Genomic DNA, 14,324 nt, shown 5'->3' with positions numbered 1-14,324 from the left:
TTTGAAGCAATTATTATCTCAGCATAGAATATAAACTTTAATGTTACACAAATAAAAGTCACCAAGCTAAACTCACCACTGTAATTTATGAAGAAATATTTATAAGAGATATTTATATAATTGTATCATAAAATATTAGAACTTATGAATAATACATTATTTTCAATTTATATCTACATCCACTGCAATTATAAAATTTACAAGATGTGATTTTTTCCAGTTATTGGCAATGAATCCAATTTTCCATGTGAATAGCTCATGTGGATGAAGTTTAATTTTTGAGTTATAAGATTGTACATTCCTCCTGTTTGGAATGTATTCCGCTATTAAAGATATGCTTCAAAGAGATGAGAAACAATAATGTCAGTTACACCACATCATTGTTTAAGCAATATCTTCTATGTGGACGGCCATAAAGGAAAACAGTTGATTGATTACAACTTACAGAGAAACTGGAAATATGCATTTACTACTATACTACCATCAACCGATTTCTCCCAAATACAGTGCCTATAAAATGTATTCAGCCCTCCCCCTTTGAAGTTTACATGTTTTATTGTTTAACATTTAATCACTGTGGATTTAATTTAGCTTTCTTGACACTGATCAACAGAAAAGACTCGTGTCAAAGTGAAAACAAATTCGTAAAAATTGGTGTAAATTTGTTACAATTACCAAACACAAAATAATTGATTGCATAAGTATTCATCCTTTCAAGTCAGTACTTAGTAGTAGCATCTTTAGCAGAAATTACAGCCTTGAGTCTGTGTGGATAGCTCTCTATCACTGTTACAATAAACAATAGACAATAGACAGTAGGTGCAGGAGTAGGCCATTTGGCCCTTCTAGCCAGCACCGCCATTCACTGTGATCATATACAATCAGTACCCTGTTCCTGCCCTCTCCCCATATCCCTTGACCGCGCTATCTATAAGAGCTCTATCTAACTCTCTCTTGAATGCATCCAGAGACTTGGCCTCCACTGCCTTCTGGGGCAGAGCATTCCACATATCCACCACTCTCTGGGTGAAAAAGATTTTCCACATCTCTGTTCTAAATGGCCTACCCCTTATTCTTAAACTGTGGCCTCTAGTTCTGGACTCACCCATCAGCTGGAACATGCTTCCTGCCTTCAGCGTGTCTAATCCCATAATAATCTTATATGTTTCAATCAGATCCCCTCTCATCCTTCTAAATTCCAGTGTATACAAGACCAGTCACTCCAATCTTTCAACATATGACAGTCCCGCCATTCCGGGAATTAACCTTGTGAACCTACGCTGCACTCCCTCAATAGCAAGAATGTCCTTCCTCAAATTTGGAGACCAAAACTGCTCACAGTACTCCAGGTGGGGTCTCACCAGGGCCCTGTACAACTGCAGAAGGACCTCTTTACTCCTATACTCAATTCCTCATTATAAAGGCCAGCATGCCATTAGCTTTCTTCATTGCCTGCTGTACCTGCATGCTTGCTTTCATTGACTGATGTACAAGAACACCTAGATCTCGATGTACTTCCCCTTGTCCTAACTTGACTCCATTTAGATAGTAATCTGCCTTCCTGTTCTTGCCACCAAAGTGGATAACCTCACATTTATCCACATTAAACTACATCTGCCATACATTTGCCCACTCACCCAACCTGTCCAAGTCACCCTGCATTCTGATAACATTCTCCTGACATTTCACACTGCCACCCAGCTTTGTGTCATCAGCAAATTTGCTAATGTTACTTTTAATCCCTTCATCTAAATCATTAATGTATATAATAAACAGCTGCGGTCCCAGCACCAAACCTTGCGGTACCCCACTGGTTACAGCCTGCCATTCCGAAAGGGACCCGTTAATCGCTACTCTTTGTTTCCTGTCAGCCAGCCAAATTTCAATCCTTGTCAGTACTCTGCCCCCAATACCATGTGCCCTAATTTTGCCCAGTAATCTTCTATGTGGGACTTTATCAAAAGCTTTCTGGAAGTCCAGGTACACTACATCCACTGGCTCTCCCTTGTCTATTTGCATAGTTACATCCTCAAAAAACTCCAGAAGATGAGTCAAGCATGATTTTCCCTTCATAAATCCATTCTGACTCGGACTGATCCTTCTACTGCTATCCAAATGTGTCATAATTTCCTCTTTTATAATTGACTCCAGCATCTTTCCCACCACTGACGTCAGGCTAACTGGTCTATAATTCCCTGTTTTCTCTCTCTCTCCTTTCTTGAAAAGTGGGACAACATTAGCCACCCTCCAATCAGCAGGAACTGTTCCTGAATCTATAGAACATTGGAAAATGATTACCAATGCGTCCACGATTTCTAGAGCCACCTCTTTAAGTACCCTGGGATACAGACCATCAGGTCCTGGGGACTTATTAGCCTTCAGACTCAACAGTCTATCCAACACCGTTTCTTGCCTAATATAAATTTCCTTCAGTTCATCCTTTACACTAGTTCCTTTGGCCACTATTACATCTGGGAGATTGTTTGTGTCTTCCCTAGTGAAGACAAATCCAAAGTACCTGTTCAACTCATCTGCCATTTCCTTGTTCCCCATAATAAATTCACCCGTTTCTGTCTTCAATGGCCCAATTTTGGTCTTAACTATTTTTTTGCTATTCACATACCTAAAGAAGCTTTTACTATCCTCCTTTATATTCTTGGCTAGTTTACCTTTGTACCTCATTTTTTCTTGGCGCATTGCCTTTTTTGTTATTTTCTGTTGCTCTTTAAAAGCTTCCTAGTCCTCTGGTTTCCCGCTCATCTTTGCTATGTTATACTTCTTCTCTATTATTTTTATACTGCCCTTTACTTCCCTCACCAGCCACAGCCGCCCCTTACTCCCCTTAGGATCTTTCTTCCTCTTTGGAATGAATCGATCCTGCACCTTCTGCATTATTCCTTGAAATACCTGCCATTGTTGTTCCACTGCCTTCCCTGCTAGGGTATTATTCCATTGAACTTTGGCCAGCTCCTCCCTCATAGCTCCATAGTTCCCTTTGTTCAACTGTAATACTGACACATCCGATTTTCCCTTCTCCTTCTCAAATTGTAAGTTAAAACATATCGTATTATGGTCACTACCTCCTAATGGTTCCTTTACCTCGAGGTCCCTGATCAAATCCGGTTCATTGCACAACACTAAATCTAGAATTGCCTTCTCCCTGGTAGGCTCCAGAACAAGCTGTTCTAAGAATCCATCTCGGAGGCACTCCACAAACTCCCTTTCTTGGGGTCCAGTACCATTCTGATTCTCCCAGTCTACCTGCATGTTGAAATCCCTCATGACAACTGTATCATTACCTTTGCGACATGCCAATTTTAACTCTTCATTCAACTTACACCCTACATCCAGACTGCTATTTGGGGGCCTGTAGATAACTCCCATTTGGGTCTTTCTACCCTTAGAATTTCTCAGTTCTATCCATACTGACTCTACATCCCCAGATTCTATGTCCCCCCTCGCAAGGGACTGAATATCATTCCTCACCAACAGAGCCACCCCACCCCCTCTGCCAGTCAGTCTGTCCTTTTGATAAGATGTATATCCTTGAATATTCATTTCCCAGGCCCTGTCAGCTTGAAGCCATGTCTCTGTTATTCCCACAACATCGTACTTGCCAATTTCCAACTGAGCCTCAAGCTCATCTACTTTATTCCTTATACTTCGTGCATTCATATATAATACTTATAATTCGTTACTCCCCTCTCCTTTCAGATCAATTCCTATTTCACTTGGCCATATTGTATGATCTCTTCTTGAGCTTTCTACTCCATTGATCCTGTTGTCCTTTTTAACTTTTCTTATTTTCACTTTCCCTTTAACTCCATCCTTATATTTCCAGTTCATCCCCTCCCCCCCCCCCCCACTACTTAGTTTAAACACATCCGTGTTGCAGTGGCAAACCTGTCTGCCAGAAAGCTGGTGCCCCGCCTATTAAGATGCAACCCGTCCCTTTTGTACAATTCATCCCTACCCCAAAACAGATCCCAGTGGTCCAAGAATGTAAATTCTTGCTTCCTGCACCAGTTCCTCAGATCCATTATCTCCCTGTTCCTGCCCTCTCCAGCACGAGGAACTGGAAGCAAACCAGAGATAACCACCCTGTGAGTCCTGCTTTTCAGCCTTCTTCCGAGTTCTCTGAAGTCCCACTGCAGAATGTCCTTCCTCTTCTTCCCGATGTCACTTGTGCTGACATGCGCTACCACTCCCGGCTGTTCACCTTCACCCTTGAGGATTCCCTGCAATCAGTCTGTGATGTCCTGGATCCTAGCACCAGGAGGCACATCTGGACATTGCAGTCTTTCCCCATTCTTCTTTACAAAACTGCTCAAACTCTGTCAGATTGCATGGGGATTGTGAGTGAACAACCAGTTTCAAACCCAGCTACAAATTCTTCATTGGATTGAGATCTGGACTCTGGCTTGGCCACATCAAGACATTAATTTTGTTGTTTTTAAGCCATTTCTTTGTAGCTTTGGCTTTATGGTCATAGGTCACTGGTCATTGTCTTGTTGAAAAACAAATCTTCCAAGTTGCAGATCTCTCGCAGACTGCATCAGGTTCTCCTCCAGGATTTCCCTGTATTTTGCTGCATTCATTTTACCCTCTACCTTCACAAACCTTCCAGGTCCTGCTGCAGTGAAGCATCCCCACAGCATGATGCAGCAACCTCATGTTTCATGGTAGGGATGGTGTGTTTTTGATGACGTGCAGTGTTTGGTTTATGCCAAACATAGTGTTTAGTCTGATGGCCAAAAAACGCAATTTTGATTTCATCATACCATAGAACCTTCATCCAGCTGACTTCAGAGTCTCCCATGTGCCTTCTAGCAAACTTTAGATGAGATTTCATGAGAAGTTTTTTTTCCAACAGTTACTTTCTCTTTGCCAATCTCCCATGAAGCTGCAACAGGTGTTGTATGCGCAGTCTCTCCCATCTCAGCCACTGAAGCTTGTAACTCCTGAGAGTTGTCATAGGTCTCTTCGTAGCCTCCCTCACCAGTCCCCTTCTTGTATGGTCACTCAGTTTATTGAGGATGGCCGGCTCTAGGCAGATTTAAATCTGTGCCATATTCTTTCCATTTCTTGATGATTGACTTAACTGTACTCTAAGGGATATTCAGTGACTTGGAGATTTTCTTGTGTCTATTTCCTGACTTGTGTTTTTCAATAACTTTTTTGTGGAGTTGCCTGGTGTGTTCTTTTGTCTTCGTGGTGTAGTTTTTCCCAGGATACTGACTCACTATCAGTTGGATTTCCAGACACAGGTGTATTTTTAATACAATCAATTGAAATACCTTGACTGCACACAGATGATCTCCATTTAACTAATGATGTGACCTCTAAAACCAAATGGTTGCACCAGTGATGATTTGGTGTGTCATATCAAAGGGGGTGAATACTTATGCAACAATTATTCTGTGTAAATATTTGTAATTAATTTAGATCTCTTTGGAGAGATCTGTTTTCACTTTGACATGAGTCTTTTTATGTTGATCAGTGTCAAAAAAAAACCAAATTCAATCCACTGTGATTCAATGGTGTAAAACAATAAAACATGAAAAACTTCCAAGGGGTGTGAATACTTTTTATAGGCACTATATATGGTTAAAGAGTCAATCTTTGCTCAGAAGCCTAAAAATAGGGAAAGTATTTTTGCTACTTTCTTCATGAACATGTTTAATCGGTTAGGTGCATATTTTATTGTTTTTTTAAGAGTATTAACCATTACTTCTTAATTGCGTGGCATCATTGTTAACAGAGAGGAAAGGAAATTATTGCAAGGATTAATAAGGTTATTCCATCAACAATTGAGGAACTACAGAGTTTAAGAGCCTGAATCTGTATCACAATTATATTTAAGAATTCAACCTCGGGACCACCGGACTCAAAATCAGTTACTTTCCCCAAGCAGCAAGGCTGATCAGCACCTCCACTCACTAACCAACCCCATCACCACTACTTTATCATTTCCCGTCAGTCATCTTATGTGCAGACACTCCTGTTCCTAGTGTCACTTTATGGAGATACATTCAATCTCTGCCTGTAAGCTATTATATGTATTTGTATTTATTGTGTTTTTTTATTAATGTGTTCTTTATCTTATTGCGATTTTGTGCCACAATGAACTTGGTGTAACAACTGTTTCATTCTCCTTTCCATTTGTGTACTGGAAATGGCATTAAACACTTCTTGAATCCTGAACTACAAGCTATTGCAGACTTTGAATAGTAAGTCGCCAATAATAGATTCCCTTTATTAGGGCTCCCTTGACTTGACCTGTCATGACCATCAGAAGACCTTGAAGCTGGCTACTTTTCACATTTTACCCCTGATTAATTAAATCAGCAAAGATTATATAAAAGAATGCCAGCAGTTACTTGTACATGTCTGTATTGTTACTTGTAATCACACAACTAAGACAAGGGTTCCGGAAAATAGTGGTAAACACATGCAACAAGACTATTCAGCTCTAAATTATGTAGCATGTAAAGACTTTGTTTCTGTTGTGAGAATCTTGAAATAAATAATAATAACAAATTCCTCCTTAACCTGCTGGGACTAAACTACTTACCACCGCATATGAATGTTTAGGCCAATCAGGTTCCTAAACCAAATCGGGCATTCAATTAGAATACAGGTGATATTAATTGGTCATTGTAAATTGGTCTAGACCAGGGTTAAATGAGTGAGTTACTGGGTGGTGTGGCTCATTGGGTTGGAAGGGTCTGTTCTGCACTGTATTTATAAATAAATAAATAAATATTGCAGATTATTTGCAATGCACATCCACAATCAACTCAATTCTCATAAAGGGATCAGTAGTGGAGAGAGTGAGCAATTTCAGGTTCCTGGGTGTCAAGATCTCTGAGGAACTAACCCGGTCCCAACATACCGATGCAGGTATAAAAAAGACAAAACAGTAGCTATATTTCATTAGGAGTATGAAGTCATTTGGTTTGCCAATTGAAACACTTGAAAACTTCTATAGATGTACTGTGGAGAGCACTCTGACAGGCTGCATCAATGTCTGGTATGGTGGTGGGGAAGTGACTACTGCACAGGACCAAAAGAAGTTACAGCGTCATAAAATTAGTCAGCTCCATCTTGGGTTCCAGCCTCCGTAGTGCCCAAGAAACCTTTAAGGAACGGAGCCTCAGAAAGCCAGTGTCCATCATTAAGGACCCCACCACCCAGGACATGCCCTCTTCCCATTAGACCACCAGGAAAGAGGTACGGAAGCCTGAAGGCACACACTCAGGAAATTCAGGAAATGCTTCCCTTCTGCCATCCAATTCCTAAATGGACATTGAACTCATGAGCACTACATCACTTTTATTTATATATATTTTGCTTTGCACTATTTTAGTCTAACTATTCAATACACATTGGTATAATTACTGCAATTGATTAACTTACTTTTTTCTTTCTATATTACCATGTTTGCATTGTACTGCTGTTGCTAAGTTAACAAATTTCACGACACATGCCTCGGGAACCTGATTCTGATTCCCAAAACTGTAACTTTCAAGCAACCCATAAGCAGAGTGTGCAATTTGGCTGAAACAGGTGCTGGCAGAGATGGAAAAGGTGAGTCTAGTCTGGGAAATAACAAACAAGTGGAGTGAAAACCAGCTCTGCTTCCTCCAGATCCTTACAGGAGGCCTTACTGATGGTGCTGAAAAGTAGGTGACCACGAGGAAACCTTCCTCACACACAGAACTTAGCAAACCAGAATGGTGGCTGAGCATTTTGGAGATTTTAAGGTACCCAGAAAGAAGCTTAAGGTGGGACTTACGAAAGCTAGAACAGGATATGAATAGGCTTTAGTGAGTAGGATAAAGGAAAACTCCAAGCCATTCTACACATACATGGAGAACAGGCTAAAGTGAGGGTAGGGTCACTCAGGGATAAAGAGGGAAACATGTGCCTAGCTGTGGAGGAAGAATAAATAAATATTTAATAAATACTTTGCTTCAGTGATCACCACGAAGAGAGTCTCTGATGTACAGCAGAAAAGGCTAATATGCAGACTACATCAAGGTTAAAAAAAAAGAGGCAGTGCTGGAGCTCCTGTAAAACGTCAGTTCAAGTCAGACCCTGAGCCAAATGGCACATCCCCCACATTATTATGGGAAGTGAGTTAGAAATTGCTAGAAAATTCACAATGATCCCCACGTCCTGCCTGAGTACAGGAGCGGTCACAGAGGACAGGACAATTGTAAATGTTGTTCCTTTGCACAGTAGCATGCGGTAAGCACAACACTATACCAGCTCAGATTGTTTGGAGTAGGGAGTTCAATTCTGTAAGGAGTTTGCACACTTCCTCTGGAAGCTCCACTTTCCACCTAAGTCCAAAGAGACACAGTAGGTTAGTAGGTCATTGTCCATTGCCCTGTGATTAGACTGCTGTTAAATAGGTGGGTTGCTGGGGTTAGGGTGCAGCTTGCTGGACTGGAAGGGCCTGATCTGTGCTGAATCTCTACAGTAAGTAAATAAATAAATAAATAAGGGGATAGGAATAATCATGGGAATTACAGACCAGTGAGTCTTATGTTAGTGGTAGGAAAACAGTTGGAAGGGATTTTTAGGGACAGAATTTACGAGTATTTGGAGAAAGATAATCTTATTAGGGATAATCAGTCAACGTTTCAGGCCAAGAGCCTTCAGCAGGACTAGAGAAAAAAAGACGAGGAGTAGAGTTAAAAGGTGGGGGGAAGGGGGAGAAACACAAGGTGATAGGTGAAACCGGGAGTTGAAGCGGTGAAGTAAAGAGCTGGGAAGTTGATTAGTAAAAGAGATACAGGGCAGGAGAAGAGGGAATCTGATAGGAGAGGACAGAAGACCATGGAAGAAAGGAAATGAAGGGAGCACAAGAGGGTGGTGATGGGCAGGTGACCATTGCCCCATTTTTCTTACACTACATTGACGACTGCATTGGTGCTGGTTCCTGCACCCATGCAGAACTTGTCAACTTCATCCCCTTTGCCTCCAACTTCCACCTTGCCATCAAATTTATCTGGTTCTTTTCTGACACCTCCCTTGCCTTTCTCAATCTCTGTCTCTAACTCTATTGACAGCTTATCTACTGATGTCTATTATAAACCCACGGACTCTCACCGCTACTAGACTAAACCTCTTCCCATCCTGTTTCTTGTAAAAATGCCATCCCGTTCTCTCAATTCCTCCATCTCCGCTGCATCTGCTCCCAGGATGGGGCTTTACATTCTAGATCGAAGGAGATGTCCTCCTTTAAAGAAAGTGGCTTTCCTTCCTCCACCATCAATGCTGCCCTCAACTGCATCTCTTCCACTTCAAGTAGGTTTGCTTTCATCCCAACCCTACCAGGGATAGAGTTCCTCTAGTCCTTACTTACCACCTCATAAACCTCCATGTCCAGCACATAATTGTCAACAACTTCCGCCATCTCCCGCGAGATCCCACCACCAAGCACATCTCCCTCCCCCCCACCTTCTGCTTTCCACAGGGATCACTCCCTATGTGACCCCCTTGTCCATCGTCCCTCCCCCCTAATCTCCCTCCTGGCACTTGCAAGCGGAACAAGTGCTACACCTGCCCCTACACCTCCTCCCTCATTACCATTCAGAGCCCCAAACAGTCCTTCCAGGTGAGGTGACACTTCACCTGTGAGTCTGTTGGGGTCACTGTGTCTGGTGATCCTGGTGTGGTCTCCTGTATATCGGTCAGACCCGACATAGATTGGGAGACCGCTTCACCAAGCACCTACACTCCATCTGCCAGAGAAAGGGGATCTCCCAGTAGCCACCCATTTTAATTCCACTTCCCATTCCTATTCCAATATGTTTGTCCATGGCTTCCTTTACTGTCGCCATCAGGCCACACCCAGCTTGAAGGAGCAACACCACATATTCCATCTGGATAGCCTTCAACCTGATGGCATGAACATTGATTTCTCAAATTTCTGGTAATGACCCCCCCCCCCCCACATCACCATTTCCCATCCTCTTTTCCCTCTCTCACCTTATGTCCTTGCCCACTCAATATCCCCTCTGGCGCTCCTCCCCCTTTTTCTTCCTTTCAAGGCCTTCTGTCCTCTCCTATTAGATTTCACCTTCTCCAGCCCTGCATCTCTTTCATCACTCAACTTCCCAGCTCTTTCCCCTTCCCGTCCCGGTTTCACTTATCACCTCATTTTCCTCCCTCCCCTCCTGCTACTTTTTAACTCTACTCCTCAGCCTTTTTTCTCCAGTCCTGGTGAAGGGTCTTGGCCCAAAACATGGGCTGTACTCTTTTTGACAGACGTTGCCTGGCCTGCTGAGTTGAGTGCACAAATTGATGAAGGTCAAGTGGTGGATATGGCGTATGTAGATTTTAGTAAGGCATTTAACAAGGTTCCTCATCAAAAGGCTTGGGATCTATGGGAACTTGACAGAGTGAATTCAGAATTGTCTTGTCCACAGAAGGCAGAGGGTGGTAGTAGATGAAAATGTACTCTGCCTGGAAGTCAGTAACCAGTGGTGTTCAGCAGGGATCTGTTCTGGGACTCCTGCTCTTTGTGATTCTTATAAATGATTTGGATGATACAGTGGAAAAGTAGGTCAGTAAATTTGCAGATGACTCCAAGGTTGGTAATGTGGATCATGTAGGTTGTTGTAAGTTACAAAGGGCTATAGAAAGTATGCAGAGCTGGGTGGAGAATTGCCAAATGGAGTTCAGCCAGAAAAGTTTGAAGTGGTACACTTTGGAAGATTAAACTTGAAGGCTAAATACAATGTGAATGGTTGGATTCTTCGCAGTGTGGAGGATCAGAGATCTTGGGTCCCTTAAAGTTGCCACGCAAGTTGATAGGGTAGTTCAGATAGCAAATGGTGTGCTGGCCTTTATTAGTCATTGGAATGAGTTCCAGAGCTCTGACGTAATACTGCAGCTCTACAAGACTGTGGTTAGACGAAACGTGTTCAGCTCTGCTCACCTTGGTATAGGAAGCATGTGGAAGTTTTAGTGAGTTTGGAGAAGAGATTTACCAGGATGCCGCCTGGATTAAAGGATATACCTTATGATGCAAGGTTGAGCGAGTCAGGACTTTTGTCTCTGGAGCGAGGAAGGATGAAAAGCGACTTGATAGAGGTGTACGAGATTATGAGAAGCATTTTCCCAGGGCAGCAAAAGACAGTACCAAAAGATATCTGTTCAAGGTGAGAGGAGGAAAGTTTAGGTGAGATATCAGAGGTAAGAGAGCAACACACACAAAATGCTGGAGGAACTCAGCAGGCCAGGCAGCATCTATGGAAAAAAAAAGTACAGTTGAAGCTTTAGGCCGAAACCCTTCAGCAAGTCTGGAGAAAAAAAAGCCTGTACTGTGTTGTTTTGCTGCATGTTCTACAAACATTACCCTGCTCTAAGATGACATCGTGGACATATCAAGTTTTCTGCTGTTGAACAGGAAACTTAGTTCCTCAGGAAAGTGAATTGCAGATGTCCTCTTCACCTGTGTGATCTCTGCTTATTTAAAGACAGTGATGTACCACAAGGGGAATACCTAATAACATTTCTAGGAACTACTAATAGACAGAAGATATCAAGTCAGCAACTGCCACACCAGTCCCTTTAGACATACAACTTGAAAGAGTTCTGAATATCAACAAGTACTTGCACAATGATTGTAAGAGATGTTAGAAATCAGAGGAACTAATCTGTAGTTGACTAACAATCCCTTTAAATTACACTGAAAGCCAACTCATCCTGCCTTTGAGTTAATATGTCTAGGCAGTTGAGAGTGAAAATGCATGTTGATGGACGCTCTGCCCACCACATATACTTGCAGCCATTGCCAACTCTGTTCAAACTAACATTTTCACCAAATTAATTTGCAAAAGTGCACCCACAGACCATCAAACAAAAACACTTCAATACTGCAAGGGTACAGTCTTTGGTCCACTATATCTGCATTGATATAACTAATCCCATCTGCCTGCACGTGATATTCCTCATTCCCTGCCTGCTTATGCATCACAATCAGGTTTATTATCACTGGCATGTGTTGTGAAATTTGTTCACTTAGCAGTAGCAATTCAATGCTGTACATAATAGTGAAGAAGAAAATAATGAAATAATAATAAAATTAATTACAGTATACATATATTGAATAGATTAAAAATCATGCAAAAAAAACAGAAATAATATATATTTAAAAAGTGAGGCCGTGTTCACGGGTTCAATGTCTATTTAGGAATCGATGGCAGAGGGGAAGAAGCTGTTCCTGAATCACTGAGTGTGTGCCTTCAGGCATCTGTACCTCCTACCTGATGGTAACGGTGAGAAAAGGACATGCCCTGGGTGCTGGGGGTCCTTAACAATGGACACTTCCTTTTTGAGACATCACTCCTTGAAGATGTACTGGGTACTTTATAAGCTAGTATCCAAGATGAAGCTGACTAGATTTACAAACCTCTGCTACTTCTTTCAGTCCTGTGCAGTAGCCCCTCCCTCCATACCAGACCTTGATGCAGCCTGTCAGAATGCTCTCCACAGTACAACTATATAAGTTTTTGAGTGTATTTGTTGACATACCAAATCTCTTCAAACTCCTAGTTAAGTATAGCCACTGTCTTGCCTTCTTAATAATTGCATCGATATGTTGAGACCAGGTTAGGTCCTCAGAGATCTTGACACCCAGGAACTTGAAACTGCTCATTCTCTCTATATCTGATCCCTCTATAAAGATTGGTATTTGTTCCTTTGTCTTACCCTTCCTGAAGTCCACAATCAGCATCCAGTGTATATTGGCAAACAAAACCTTAACAATGGATACCACAGAATCTTTTTTTTTGGAGTTTTTAAACACTACGTATTAACTGTTTATACAGATTGTTTCTCATTTTCTTCAGCAGGTTCTATAACCTGTTATCTACCAATGAAATAACTGTGAGATTTATTTTTAACCAACTTCCTTCAGGACAGGATGCAAAAGGGCATAATAGACAAAAAGCAGTAATAGACAAAGAGAGGGAATAAAAGGAGTGTTGTGAGCAGGTTTAGGCCCTTATCTTAGAAAGGATGTGCTGAAACTGGAGAGGGTTCAAAGGAGGTTCATGAAAATGATTCCAGTATTGAATGGCTTGTCATATGAAGAACATTGGATGGCTCTAAGCACGTATTCACTGGAATTCAGAAGAATGAGGGGTGACCTCATTGAAACCTATCAAATGGTGAAAGGCTTTGATAGAGTGGATATGGAGAGGATGCTTCCTATGATGGAAGAGTCTAAGAACAGAGAACCTAGCCTCAGAATGGAGTGTTGTCCTATTAGAATGGAGATGAGAAGAATTTTTTTTTAGTCAGAGAGTGGTGAATTTGCAGAACTTTTTGACGCAGACAGCTGCTGAGGCCAAGTCTTTATGTATAGTTATGGCAGAGGTTGATAGATTCTTGATTGGTTAGAGCATGAAAGGAACGGGTAGAAGGCAAGATTTTGGGGTTGAGACCAAAATTGCATCAGCGTGATGAAATGGCACTTCATGGTTTCCTGTGGCATAAACTTGAGCCAGTTTGAAAATTTTCAGAAATAATTCTCCCGGTATATTCAAAGAGAGGCAGTAGAATAAGGATTCTCACTCAGAAAGTCAACGTAATCTTGCTACAGCTACTGCCTTACCAGCACTTTTCTGAAATTGGAGGTTTCCAGCATTCAAGGTTTAATTTTTCTTTTGTTTATGAAGGAAGAATCTCTCATACCTTTTTATGACTCTTCAGCACAGAGGGGGTGACAAAGGCCTTGTCACACAGATCGCATTTGTATTTCTTGTGCCCGTCATGCACCACTTGAATGTGGACGTTCAATGTATCCTTCCTCTTGAACGTTGCATCACAGTGATCACATTTGAAGGTGCGTTCACCTAGACAAAAACAAAAAGGATTATTTATGACTTTCTAATTTCTAAATTAGCAAATGAATTAATAACAAATGAAAACTAAGTGAAATCAGGGAAAACAAAACGAATAATGAAATAACAAATAAACCAGAAAAAAATGTTCAAAAGTGAAAAAGAGACAAGGACTACTTCTGAAACCATATAATGATAATCAATTTTATACAAAGAGAATCAGCACAAATAGCAAAAGAGATGGCTAAGTAGTTAATCTATTTCTCATAAATTTGTCTGAATTAGGAATGCAGCTCTCTCTTTTAAGCAACAGATCATACAGGCTCTTAGGTTAACGGATGACTATGGTTTAAAATCCACAATTACAAATCAGAAATCGAACTTTGTTGTCACTGTCCGCACTATATATGCCAACACGCTAACCTCGGAACACTAAATTCTGCTTCTGAAATTCAGCTC

General features: G+C 41.4%; 1 protein-coding gene across 4 annotated transcripts in view; it reads right to left on the bottom strand.

Annotated features, from left to right (window-relative positions):
- prdm5 (PR domain containing 5) overlaps nt 1-14,324 on the bottom strand; it is a 305,611-nt gene that overhangs the window by 133,565 nt on the left and 157,722 nt on the right. For all 4 annotated transcript variants that reach the window (XM_059988749.1, XM_059988750.1, XM_059988751.1 and 1 more), the window contains one exon: nt 13,717-13,877. In XM_059988749.1, the coding sequence (XP_059844732.1) occupies nt 13,717-13,877 (161 nt within the window). The remainder of the gene's footprint in view (nt 1-13,716; nt 13,878-14,324) is intronic.

This window comes from Hypanus sabinus, chromosome 14, assembly GCF_030144855.1.
Source record: "Hypanus sabinus isolate sHypSab1 chromosome 14, sHypSab1.hap1, whole genome shotgun sequence".
NCBI classification, from domain to species: domain Eukaryota; kingdom Metazoa; phylum Chordata; class Chondrichthyes; order Myliobatiformes; family Dasyatidae; genus Hypanus; species Hypanus sabinus.
Note: the sequence above shows the minus strand (reverse complement) of the source record. Positions and strands in the feature narration are given on the sequence as shown.